The sequence below is a fragment of the Cervus canadensis genome, chromosome 5 (genome assembly GCF_019320065.1).
Source record: "Cervus canadensis isolate Bull #8, Minnesota chromosome 5, ASM1932006v1, whole genome shotgun sequence".
Taxonomy (NCBI): Eukaryota; Metazoa; Chordata; class Mammalia; order Artiodactyla; family Cervidae; genus Cervus; species Cervus canadensis.
The window spans coordinates 15,379,754-15,393,701 of NC_057390.1; the positions used below are offsets into that span (position 1 = coordinate 15,379,754).

Genomic DNA, 13,948 nt, shown 5'->3' on the forward strand with positions numbered 1-13,948 from the left:
TCTGACACAGAAGTCAGGTTTTGAAAACTGACCAGAACTACCCTGACATCTGGCTTGTTAATGTGTTAGAGAAAGTGAAGCAGCAAAGGACAATAAGTTCTAGAAAGTTGAGAGAAAAACACGTATCCAGGGATGGAGGGAAAGAGGATGCAGCAAACACCAAGGGTCCCCCCACCCACGTTACCATCCTCTGCTTCCCTTTGCAGCCTGGGTCACATTCAGAGCCTTTCTTAAGGACCACTTGGTGGTCCCCAAACACAGTTCACAGGTTGCTTTTGTGATGCCTTTGGGTTTTTGTTGTTGTTCATTTGCTAAGTTGGGTCTGACTCTCTCTGACCCCTTGGACTGCAGCACACCAGGCTTCACTGTCCTTCACCATCTTCCAGAGTTTGCTCAAATTCATGTCCATTGTGTTGGTGGTACTATCTAACCATCTCATCCTCTGCCGCCCTCTTCTCCTTTGGCCTTCAGTCTTTCCAGCATCAAGGTCTTTTCCACTGAGTTGGCTCTTCTCAGGTTGCCAAAGTATTTAGAGCTTCAGCAACACTCCTTCCAATGAATATTCAGGGTTGATTTCCTTTAGGATTGACTGGTTTAATCTCCTTGCAGTCCAAAGGACTCTCAAGAGTCTTCTCCAGCACCACAATCCCAAAGCATATATTCTTCGGTGCTCACCTTCTTTATGTCCAACTCTCACATCTGTACATGACTACTAGAAAAAAGTGTTGACTATATGTACCTTTGTTGGCAAAATGAAGTCTCTTCTTTTTAATATGCTGTCTAGGTTTGTCATAGCTTTTCTTCCAAGGAGCAAGCATCTTTTAATTTCGTGCCTGCAGCCACCATCTGGAGTGATTCTGGAGCCCAAGAAAATAAATTCTGCCACTCTTTTCATTTTTCCCCATTTATTTGCCATGAAGTGATGCCATGACCTTATTTCTCTGAATGCTGAGTGTTAAGCCAGCCTTTTCACTCTCCTATTTTACCTTCATCAAGAGACTCTTTAGTTCCTCTTCACTGCCTTTGGGCAAGTGCTTTTTAAAATCCCAAATAGCTTCTATGAAGTAAATCCCACTCATGAAGTGCTACCTTTTCCAGGAAGCTGTTCCTAAACATCCCATAGGAACAGAAGTCCGTTCCTCCCCCACTCCTCCCTCGTTTGATCCCTTCCTTTTGTGTTGTTAGATGGTGAGCGCTTGGAGGGTGGAGGCCGCATGGTCTACGGGAAGAGCCACAGGCTCCAGACCTGACCGCCGGGTGCTGGAGAAGAGTGTGCTGCTCAGCCATCTCTGGACTTGATTTACAAAATACAAACGCGAATTAATTGTAGTATCTACTCTTGACCACAGCTGTTGCCTGCGTATAAAATCTTGAGTCTCCCTTTCAGATGTACAACAAATGTATATAAAAAGACATGAGAGAACAGGAGTGACCTCAGCGTGTCAAACTTGTAAACATTTCTGCGATCTTGCCCTCGCAGGGAAATCCTTTATTCTTCCCTTTCAGACTTTAAGCAGAACTGACAACCATTTGTGTTCTCTTTGTTTGAAGCTTTATTTTTGTGAGTCAAGGGTCTTTTTCCAGGTTTAGCTTTTTCCTTAATAAAATTAATACTTCTCATGAAATGATTTCATGGAAGAGTGCGTGGGACGTCTCCGTGGGGCGGGGGTGGGGAGGGGGTGTTGATCCTGGAATGCTTCCCACAAGGAGAGATTGTAAGAAGGGACAACCATAATCCTTCCATGTCTAGTGGTTCAGGGTCTTTTCTGGCTTTACACTCCCTTCTTTCACTTTAGGAGAGAATGTGTAGGTGTGTACACATATGCATGCATGTGCGTGCACATCCACACACTTTTGACCCCTTTAAGGAGGGGTGATGGAAGAAGCCTTGAGAATTCATCCTCTTGCATCAGTGCTTTTATTTAGTTTTGTTACAGAAGGAAGCAAAATAGAGGAAAACTCCTTCAATCTGTGATCCAGGCAAGTGTGGCTGCTGCCCCTAAGAGTGTCCAGCCAGTCCTGGGGCTGGCTGACCTGCAGCTCTCAGTTCTGGTAGAGCTGTTGATATCTGGGGAGCCTCAGAATTTTCACCAACTGCTAGATGAGTCCTCAGGCAGTATAGTTTTTGTAAAATGTGCACTCAGAAGATGAAGCTGTCTCTTCTAAAGCTTTCCTTTCTAGATCTTCTGAATAATTCTGCTCCAACGTACAGGAAAGAGCTTGAGACCATGAAATGCAGTGAAAACGTGATCAGTTCAGTCGCTCAGTCGTGTCCGACTCTTTGCGACCCCATGCTCATGACAAATGGAGAACCAAGATCCCATGTGCTGGGTGGGTCCAGTGAGAAGGACCAAAAGAGGGGTTTAAGTTGGCCATGGAGAAGGGAAAAATGACCTCAAGAAGTGGTGACTGCAGATGAATTTAGCTAAGGTGCAGAAGAGGCAAGGACGGGGATTACAGAGGAGCTGAGATAGGTGTAGGAGAGGAAGAGACGTTGTGTCCAACCTTGAGCTGCTGGACTGAGGTCAAGTATGGTGCTGCCTCATACCAGCTGTCATTTAACCACTCTGTGCTTCTATTTCCTGTTGACAAAATGTGCGTAATAGTAGTTTTTCATAGGGTGGTGTAAATATTTTAGTGAATTAATGTTTTAAGTGCTTAAAACAGTATCTGGCACAGAGCAAACATTATACAACTATTAGCTATTATTACTAGAGCCATTACTTCATTATCACTGTTATAATGATCACTGTTATGATTAAGGACCAGGTCTTGAGTAGAGAAGTATAATCGTAGCCACTAAATTCAAATGGTACTCAGTAGCATCCTTGCTTGGTTGTGTCTCATTTTTGGATCACCAGAAATGCATATTTTTACTGTTTCCAGTGAGGGAGGAAATGTGTATCTGTAAGAATGACTGCCTTTTACATTTAGAATGTTTTGATGAAAACACCTGATGGGTGCAGGTAAAGCCATTCTTCCAGAGGCTTGCTGCACTCTCCGATGGTTTGGTTTTTCAGTTCTTTCCTCTCCTGGGATGCATTCTACCAACTGTTCAGCTACTACTGGCATCTACTGTTCAGAATCTTAATTGTGCTGTAGAGTATGAATTGTATGTGGGTGTGCAGAGCACCCATAGAGGATATTGAGATGTCCCAGGGTCGGGGGTGTGCCTGGGAGGCAGGGGCACACAGTGGGTGAACACATCCACGTGTGAACAAACAGTGATGGTGTGTCACGGTTGTTGTCATGTCCTTCGTAGATGACTATGCCCAGCTGTGTAACATCCCTGTTACGGGACGCCGGCGGCCATATGGACGGGATGCCTTGGTTGACCTCAGTGAACAGTATGCTCCCGAAGCTGATCCCTACTTCATTCAAGACCGTAAGCAACATTTTTTTAGTTACTCTGAAACTAAATTGTGGTTTTGAAGTTTAGTCAGTGGTTCTCAAAATGCAGTGCCTGGGAACTTGTAAGAAATGCAGATTTGTGGGTGATGCTATAGACCTGCTGAATCAGAAACTAGGGTGAGACCCTCCCTCTGAGTCATCCTTATGGACACTCAAGTTTGAGAACCACCGGATCATATTAAGAGTCTTACTGCTGGGAACACTGTATGTTTATTTTCTTTACAGAAAATCATCATCTTATAATTTCCACGACAGAGTCATTTCTTTACCCATGAAGTGGTGGCCTAGCTTAAGGGCCAGAGTTTCCCTAATAGTTTGGTTGCATCTTTACAAGCATTTAAATGGGAAGTAAAGCAGTTGCTCTCTCCTGATCAGAGATGAATTTTAGAATTCATTTGTGAGGGGGTTTACTAAGTAAGAAATGATGATGTGTGATGGCTTTTCCTGGATTTGTGAGCAGCGTTTAAGTGTGAGGTGGAATGTGTATGTGTGAATCCTGTTCCCATTTAGAAAGTAAATGCCTGAAGGTACGACCAGAGTGTCCTGGAGGGGGGAGCCACACAAGCTAAGTGTGTCTGTGGGAGAGACCAGAGCTTGCAAATAACAGATGAGTTATGTGAAGTCTGAAAAATGGGGTGGTACAAATTGAAACATCAGTAGACAGGAGGTGGTCTGCCTTCCCGAAAGGGGCCAGGTGCCTGCAGACCCGGGTGCTGACACTATAGAATACGGTGAAGCTGCTCTTTCTCATCACTTGTGCACACGGCAGCCTGGCCGTGATCTGTGTCCTGCAGAGCGGGACGAGCTTCATGGCTGCCTCTGGAGCTGCTTCCACTCGAGTCCAAGAGTGTTTCCCTCCCTCCTTTCTTTCCTTATGTTTTTTGAAAGGTGCAGTATGTTGATCCCTCAGCTGACCTAAAACTGCTTTACAATTTCCATTCAAACAGCATGCTATTAAACTAGCGAGGTTGGGTCTTCTAGATCTGAGTGAGGCTAGAGCGTTGGCAGCATGCAGAAGGCCCTGGTGCCCTTGGCCAGCTATCCTCTCAGGGTGACCACTGTCCTAACTTCTAACACCTTAGATTATTTCTTTTAATCAACCGCAGATAACCATGTCCTACTCAAGAAATGTGCTTAAATACATTGACGGCTATAAGACTGTGCACTTAGGATTTCTACATTTCTGTGTATATGTTATAGGTCAGTAAACATTTACTTTAAAAAAGAAAGAGAATAAATATTAAAATTGAAAGAAAGTACAGTTTTGCCTGGCTGATAAATCCAAAATAACAGGGTAAATCTGTATGTAACTCGGACACAATGTCATGCTTGTGTGTGTTCTAATGCCTTACAGTTCAGATGCCACGGATTTTAATGTTGAAATGTTCTGGCTTAGGTATTGGCTTATGTACCTTTTTTTTTTTTTAAATGCTGTCTTTGCTTTAAAACTTAAAAAATACCCATTACAAATGTTAAAAAATAAACATAGTGGTATCAGATCAGTTTTCTATTTAGCAACACAGGAAGTTGTGATGCAGTTCCAGGACCCCAGCTTTAACTGTGTAATGGCCTTTAATGTTCTTATGAATTACAGAGAAACAGCTCCTCTGTCTCAGACCAGGATCACAGGTTGTTTGCCCCTGCTGAAAACAGGATAGGTAGTAAAAGAGAGGCTGAGATTTCTACCAACCTTGTGATCCACCCTGTCCTGTCTTTCTGTTTAAAAAAGTTGAGCTAATGACTGGTGTTACCTTCAGTTAGAGATCAACTTTTCTTATAGCTGCCCAGTTTGTGGGCTTTACATACTATATAGTCTCTTTTGCAGCTGATATTCGGCTCTGCTCTGATATTAGGAAAGCAGCCACAGACAGATATTAGTGAACAGGTGAGGCTGGCTGTGTTCCAGTAAAATTTCATTTATAAAACTAGGTAGCAAACACCATTTAGAGCAGGGGCTGTGTGCTTTGCTGGTGTTTCAGAGTCCTGTAGAAGTATTTTGGGGCATCTGCTTAATGTGTGTGTAGGAGTTTCAAATTTTAATTTCATGTTTTAATTTCTCTAATAAAAATATTTTTTACTACTTACAAAGTTAAAATGATTTTGTTGTGATACCTGGACTTTGAAGTATTTCCATAGGTTGACTTTCTTGTATTTCTCAAACTGGCTTTCAGGATCTGCTGACAGTCTTGATGGCTAGTTGTATTGCTTTTCCCTTTAAAATTTTTTAAATGGCATGTCATAGATGTATTAGTTTTTTCCATATTTCTTTCTTAAAAATTAACTTGTGCATTATAGGAAACCAAAAAACAAAGTCATCCTTAGTTTACTGTTTGTGTCCTTTCAAGTCTCATTTGTGTGTTTATACAACTGAGCATCCATTTTTATGTAATTAAAATCATAGTTATGTATCATGCTTTTATACACACATGAATATTTACCATTTCAATGTCCCAAAGCTATGAGTATTTTGATACACTATACCAACTCAATCTGGAAGGAAATATATATATATATATATATATTATATATAAAATCTTGCTACTCTTGGTAAAAATTTCAGAAAAGACAAAAATGGCAATAAGTCTCTAAATAATGACATTGGCAGAGGTATGATTAAAATGCTGCTTTCCCCTAATGTTCAATTACAGACAAGATAAAACAACAGAGTACATAAAGTATTAATATAGTGCTTCTAAGATGATTCATGATCCAATCTAAACTATTAAAGTATTAGCAAGGGGTTATAGTTCCACTGAATTAATGACAATGTATTCTTACAGTATAGCCAAGACATGCACACACAGACATCCTTCTCTTTACAGTTCCTTCTGCCCCTACGCTGCCAACCCAATGAACAAGTCCTGATGTACATTTCTGAGACAGTTTAACAATTCCATGTCCAAGATGCTGCTGTTTTTAAATCAGTTACAACAAAATTATATATTGGTTAACTCGCTAGCTCTACTTCTTATCCCACATTGTTACCTCAGAACATGTAAAAAGCCACATCAATGTATGGCAAAAAAAAAAACACCACAATACTGTAATTAGCCTTCAATTAAAAAAAAAAAAAAAGCCTATGCTGTAAAATGATGTTCGACCTTACAGCTGCATAACCAATGATGTTTTGCTGCCCCCTGCAGTTCCACTGGAGAATTACTTGAAAGGCCAGTTAGTTCTGGCCCTAGGTAGATTTTTTTTTCTTCCCCCTTGAAAGCTAATCCATGGTAGTAGCTTCAGAAGCAGGGGAGAGGATGAAAGGCCACGTGTTGTGGGGTCATCATGAATTTGTATTTACAACTTCCCTCTCTACAAAGAGAGCTAAAATATTCTTAATGCCTGGTTACATTGCTTTTGTGTTGCTAAACTGGCTCTTTCTCTCTTTAAACTGATTCAGAACTAAACAAGAGCGTCTTTGTTTTCTTAAAAAAGTGTTTTGGGGTTTTCTAAATAGAAGTATGATGTATTTTTCTCATTTATCAGGATGTTTGGAGTCCCTTTAACTGCCTTTAGCCTTTGATCCCCCAAGGGCCCTTTTGTAAGGCTCCTTCCAAAGCCAGAGCAAACAAACAGACCGTATTAAGGCAAGGCCAGCCTGGCTTTTCTCTGCTCTGGGAACACGCAACCCAACAGCACTGCTTCCAATGCTTGTGCCTCCTAGCAAATACCTACGCTGATCGTGAATTCCATTGGTTCCATCCTGAAAGATGTTTTGACATGTGCCCTACTGAGAACTTGGGAAAGTTAAAATCTTAGACAAGAAAATATTAACTAAAGTAAAAAAAAAAAGTACCTACTTGCTGTATTGTTTTATGTGATTTTGATTCAGAACATCAGAATTCAAAATGTGGGGCTAATCTGTACAACATACTAAAAACATACACTTTAAATGTTCAATATCATGTGCAAATATATTTGCTTAAATTTCAATGCTATCAATTGCTCTCAATGCTAAAATTCAATGCTATCTTTAAGGTACTGGAAATATGTATGATGAACCATAACCTTAATAATCATGTTCTTTTAAAAAATGGTGTGAGAGGATGAAGATTTGTACCTGGCCTCCTGTTTGTGCCCTCCCAGGTTTTTTAAACAACTTTCAGGAGTTGCAGGCTGAAGAATGTGGCATCCTCAATGGATGTGAAAATGGCCGATGTGTCAGGGTGCAGGAAGGTTACACCTGCGATTGCTTTGATGGGTATCACTTGGATATGGCCAAGATGACCTGTGTCGGTAAGAAGCATATGTATCTGATGGGAAATTATCCTTTTCCTGAGATGCCCTGTGGCTGGACATCATATAGTCTAGTACATTAAAGATTTGCAGTGTTTCAGTTTGGGAAGATGAGAAAAATTCTGGAGGTGGACAGTGATTGTATAAAAGTGTGAAGGTACTTAGCACCACTGGACTATCCACTCAAAAATGGTTAAAATGGTCAATTTTATCTTCTGTATACTTTACCACGATTTTTAAAGAAGTACTTAAGAATTCATATAAATGGTACATATGGAGGAAACACCAGAACATTTGGGGTGATTACTTTGACTCTTTTAAATTAAGCCTTTGACTCAGTAGCAAATAGTGTTTTCCCCTCAATACCAGCCACCAGCATGAGGGACATATAGATGAAAAAGAAAATACTTCCATTTTGGAGAAGGTTTGTTTTTAAATAAAACTCTCATGTAGCCTTCTCTTTTACCTTTACGAGAACAGTAAATGGGTGTTTTTTCCTTTCTGTGTAATTGATGCTGTGTTCCTGAGCCTGCTGGCCTCCATGCTGAAAGACCTCTGACTTGCAGGGATTCTTCCTATTTTTGTGGCTGTTTTTCTCCCTCCTGTAGTTTTCCCACTTCAGTTTTGTTAGTCTGTGGTGGTCCAAAAACAGGCAACCCAGGTTGGTACACGTTTCAAGGGCATAAAACAGTTTCCTTCCTGTGGAAAGAAATCTCAGAAAGTAACTTAAGCCTTGAGAGAAGCGTCTTGGAGGCTCTATTTTTCTTGACAATGTAACTGTTCTTCTACATCTGCAGAAAGGGATTTAGAAGTAGGATAGTTCTAGTTTTCTTGACTATAAAAATTCAAGCTGACAAAATGGTCCCTGTTATGTCAAATAACAGGGAAAGAAATTCTAGAATCCCTTGGATAATCACCTTTTTGCGATGTAGAAGGTCATATTTACCTTGCATAAACAGATAGTAATAGGAAAGACTACGCAGTTTACCGTGGAGAGCGCACAGAACAGCCAGGCTGTGTTTAGGCAGAGGCCTCAGGTAAGCTGTTGATTGTTTCTCCTCCCGGAGTGATGTGAAAGCTTGCTTACCTACGTGGTTTGGCTTACTGCAGATGTCAACGAATGTGATGAGTTGAACAACCGGATGTCTCTCTGCAAGAATGCCAAGTGCATCAACACCGAAGGGTCTTATAAGTGTGTGTGTCTGCCGGGCTTTGTACCTTCCGACAAGCCAAACTACTGCACTCCATTGAATACTGCCTTGAATTTAGAAAAAGACAGTGACCTGGAGTAAAAGAGAAGCTAACATAACCTAAGCCTGTATACTCTGCACTGTGTAAAGGAGAAAGAGAAATGTATCATACTTCAGACATTGCACCTAACCCAACATGCTGGAAATACGGAAACATCATGGAGTTGTATATCCTCAGAAGAGAAAGGATTCAGTGTGAGCCTGAATGGTGTGACAGACCAAATGGACATTTCTCTGAAAAAGAAAAAAAAACAGTATATATAGTCTGTTCATATGTAAAATTCAGTGGAAAAGAGGCAGAACAGTGCTGTTATTTTAAACAGAAGGTTGTATTATTATGTTTTTGTTTTGATATTTTTTACTATTGCTTGATTAAATCTGGCATTTAAATAGTGGTGGAAATATTTTATAAGATTTTCATTTTGTGGTTATGCAGTTACTTGGCTACTGTTTCTTTTTCAAATGTCAAGCGCAAAAGTCTTGATAAAATATTGTTTAAACTATTATAAGTAATGTTACACAGGGTTATGCTATTCCACGTCTGGAAGATTTTTAAAATCCAGATTGTCCTGTGGAGCAGGCAGTGATTGTTTCAAAACTTTTATACACATTTGGAGAAAAGGACTTTATATTTACGATGTGTTGTCTGATTTTAATGTCCATTCTTAGCCAAGCTGCTAGTAGGTGTTAATTGGATCCCTTTCCTACATTGAAATGGAAGAACTAATGAATGAGCTTACATTAGTATTGTAATGTATAAAGTAGGACCAGCAAATTTTTTAAAAACTTGATGATCCCAATATATTTACCACTGTATGTTAAAGCAAAATAAATCACCATTTTTTTTTTAGAAAATTTCTACCTCAGAGTTACGTCAATGAGCATATGCATACCAGTTATCCACCCCACCACCAATGGTCTTCTATGAGTGTGGAGTCTTTTCCAGGTTAATTATTAAATTTGTTATATACTGTTATGGGTGGAATTGTGTCCCCAGAACTCACGTTGAGTCATGTCCCCTCAGTACTGTGACTGTATTTTTAGATGAGCTAATGACCGTTAAAGGTCACTGGGGTGGGCCCTGATCCAGTAGGGCTGGTGGTCTTTATATGAAATTAAAACACATGCAGGAAAATCATGGGAAGACACAGGGAGCCAGCATTGGCAAGCCAAGGACGGTGCCTATGAAGAAAATTCTTCAATACCTTTAACTTTATCGACTGGGGGATTTTTGCAGAAACTAACACCAGTGGCCAGCAACTTGGTATGTAAGTGAATATTGAAATGTCTCTGGTCAATAATGGGTTAAGAAAATAAATTTAGGTCACCCAGTCTGTGGTATTAATACTTTTGACAGCCCTAGCAAATAAATAACAGGTGGATATCATAGGAAGAACAGTTTTTGATGTTCCAAGCCTTGCTTAATACACATCCACAGTCATGCAGTTGTCTTATTTAACCTGAATTTCAGAATCATTTTTAATAAAGAACATCTGAATTTTCAAAAAACAAACTATGTATGGGCATACTCAGCAGAAAATATCTCCATGTAACATTTTCTTCTAAGACAGGCTTTTGGATTTTAGTTTCTGCCATAGGAAGAATGGTGCACCTAAAATGTCCATGCCCCCCTCTGTCCCTGCCTTCCCAGGAGCTTGTGCAGGCTGTGTACACCCGCTATCAAGGGGATGATGTTCCAGCATATGCTGAGAGAAGAGACATCCAAACTAAAAGCATTCCTCATGCCAAAACTGTATTAAACCCACACAAGCTACCCAGGGACACTCCCACATATGAAGAGCCCTCCAAGATCACAGTAGATAATTGTTTCTCAACTCACAGAGTAACAGAAAATAAGTATAAGCAAAATAAAGAAGCAGAGGAGCCACTCCCAGTTAAAAGACCGAGAGAATTCCCCTGAAGGAACAAACAGACAGACTTCTTGAATCTAATATATACCAAGTTTTAAAAGGAGGTAATGAAAATACTGAAGGAATTAAGAAAGACTATCAACAGAAATGCAGATTGCTGTAAAAAGGAACTAGAAACTATGAGGAGGAGCCAAGAAAAATTAGAAAATTCATTTGCTGAGATGAAAGCTGAGCTCAAGGCAATGATTAGCAGAATGAATATAGTAGGTCCCCTACGTAGGAACCATTGAGTTGTAAACTTTCAAAGAGGTGAACGTGTGTTCCATCAGTGTTAGGCGTGAATGCAAATGCAGTTTGCCCTCTGCTACCTATTGCTGAAGACCCTTCGGCTCTCATCTCCCGTTTCCTCTCCCTCCTCTGGTCAGTAACTCTTCTTGCTTGTTCACTTGATGCCAGCCCCTGTATGCCAGCTGTTGAACTTTACTACTGTACTTTAAGATACTATACTGTAAGATTTAAAAATGCAGAAGAGAGAATATGTGATCTAGAAGGTAGAATACAGTAATGGAAATTAGCCAATCAGAACAGCAGACAAAAAGTCAAATGAAAAGAATTAAAACAATGTAACAGACCAATGGGATAATATAAAGTGTGCCAATCTATGCAAAATAGAGATTCCAAAAGGAGAAGAGAAAAGGGGACTAGAAAAGGGGATTAAAAGTGTATTTGAAGAAATTATGGAACCTCCATAGTGTAAAAAACTAAAAAGAACTACCATATGACCCAGCAATCCCACTCCTGGGCACATACCCAGAGAAAACCATTAATTTCAAAAGATACAGGCACCTCAATGTTTATTGCAGCACTGTTTACAACAGCCAGGACATGGGAAGCAATTTATCACTCCTCTGTTGATGAACATTTAAAGATGTAGCACATATATACAATAGAATATTACTCAGCCATAAAAAGGAATGAAAGTGTGCTGTTTGTGGAGATGTGGATAGACCTAGAGAATGTCATACAGGGTGAAGTCAGAAAGACAGAAACAAATATTGTTTATTAATTCATATGTGGAAATAGAAAAATGGTACAGGTGAACCTCTTTGCAAAGCAGAAAGAAAGTGAAAGTGAAGTTGCTCAGTCATGTCCGACTCTTTGCAACCCCACAGACTGTAGCCTACACCAGCTTCCTCCATTCATGGGATTTCCCAGGTAAGAGTACTGGAGTGGGTTGTCATTTCCTTCTCCAGGGGATCTTCCTGACTCAGGGATCGAACCCGTGTCTCCTGCATTGTAGGCATACACTTTACCATCTGAGCCAGCAGAGAAATAAAGTTAAAGACATACAGGACAAATGTATGGATACCAAGCGGGGAAAGGGGGTGGAGTGGGATGAATTGGGAGATTGAAATTGACATATATGCACTACTATATATAAAATGGATAACTAATGGGAACTTCCTGTATAGCACAGGCAACTGTACTCAATGCTCTACAGTGACCTAAATGGGAAGGAAATCCAAAAAAGATTATGAATGAATGAATCATATAGCTGATTCATTTTGCTGTATGGCAGAAAATAACATTCTAAAGCAACTTCAATAAAATTTTTTTTAAAAGAGGAAATTACGTCTGAAAATTTCTCAAAGCTAAAGAAGGAAATAGATATCCAGATATAGAAAGCATAGAGGTTCCCAAACTGCTGCTGCTGCTAAGTCGCTTCAGTCGTGTCCGGCTCTGTGCGACCCCATAGACGGCAACCCACCAGGCTCCCCAGTCCCTGGGATTCTCCAGGCAAGAACACTGGAGTGGGTTGCCATTTCCTCCTCCAATGCATGAAAGTGAGAAGTGAAAGTGAAGTCACTCAGTCGTGTCGGACTCTTAGTGACCCCATGGACTGCAGCCTACCAGGCTCCTCCATCCATGGGATTTTCCAGGCAAGAGTACTGGAGTGGGGTGCCATTGCCTTCTCCAGGTTCCCAAACTAAATGAACCCAAACAAATCTATGCTAAGATACTTTATAATAAAAATGGAAGAAGTTAAATAAAGGATTATAAAGACCGCAGGAGAAAAAGTTGATTACAATGGAACCCCCATAAGTTTATCAGCTGATTTCTCTACAGAAATGCTGCAGGCCAGAAGGGAGTGGGAAAATATATTCAAAGTCTTGAAAGGGAAAAATCTGCAACCTAGAATACTATACCCAGCAAGATTATCATTTAGAAAAGCAAAAACTAAAAACTACAGCAATACTAAACCTATCCTAAAAGAAGTATTAAAAGATATTCTCTACAGAAAAGAAGAAGATATAGGAAAGAGGAAATCACAGTTGGAAAGTAACTCATATAGTCATTATACAGATCACAAAGAGGGGAAAAAAAACTATGAAAGTAATGATAAACACAAAGAACAGCAAAAGTATAAACATGAAGATGGAAAAAAGAACAAAGTCATAAAGTGTGGGGAAGGAAAGTAAGAAAATTTAGAACCTTTTTTTAGAATGTTTGAGCCAATATGACTATCAATCATAAAGCAAGTTGACATAGGAAGAAGTCAACATACCTGAAAAACAGGTAAAAAAATAAAAATAAAAAATAAAATAAAATAATATATACAATATAAAATACATACAGAATAAAAAAAAACATACAATAGATTCACAAAAACCAAAAACAGAATACACACATAAAAGGAAATCATCAAACCACAAAAAGAAAAAGGAACAAAGAAGAAACATAGAATTAACTGGAAAACAAGGTTTAAAATGGCAGTAAATACAGATGTATCAAATAATTATCTTAAATGTCAACAGACTGAATGCTCCAATCAAAAGAGAGTGTGGTAGACTGGATTTAAAAAAAATAACACACAAAAACCCAAGAACCTACAATATGCTGCCTACAAGAGACTTATTTTAGAGGAAAGGACACACATAGATTGAAAGTGAGAGCGTGGAAAAAGATAGTTCATGCAAATAAAAATGACAAGAAAGTGAGAGTCATAATACTCATACCAGACAAAATAGACTTTAAAACAAAGGCCCTAAAGAAAGATAAAGAAGAACCCTATATAATGATAAAAGGATCAATACAAGAAGAGGAATTTACACTCATCAGCAACACCCAAATATATAAATACCAACAGAAAAGGAGAAATTGATGGGAATACAATAATAGTAG

The 13,948-nt window shown here is 39.5% G+C and overlaps 1 protein-coding gene across 14 annotated transcripts in view; it reads left to right on the forward strand.

Moving 5' to 3' along the window:
* LTBP1 (latent transforming growth factor beta binding protein 1) overlaps positions 1–9,749 on the forward strand; it is a 443,172-nt gene extending 433,423 nt beyond the window's left edge. For all 14 annotated transcript variants that reach the window (XM_043468289.1, XM_043468293.1, XM_043468292.1 and 11 more), the window contains 3 exons: positions 3,263–3,385; positions 7,495–7,644; positions 8,755–9,749. In XM_043468289.1, coding sequence (XP_043324224.1) covers positions 3,263–3,385; positions 7,495–7,644; positions 8,755–8,936 — 455 coding nt within the window. In that variant the 3' untranslated portion in view covers positions 8,937–9,749. The remainder of the gene's footprint in view (positions 1–3,262; positions 3,386–7,494; positions 7,645–8,754) is intronic.
* The last annotated feature ends 4,199 nt before the right edge of the window (positions 9,750–13,948 follow it).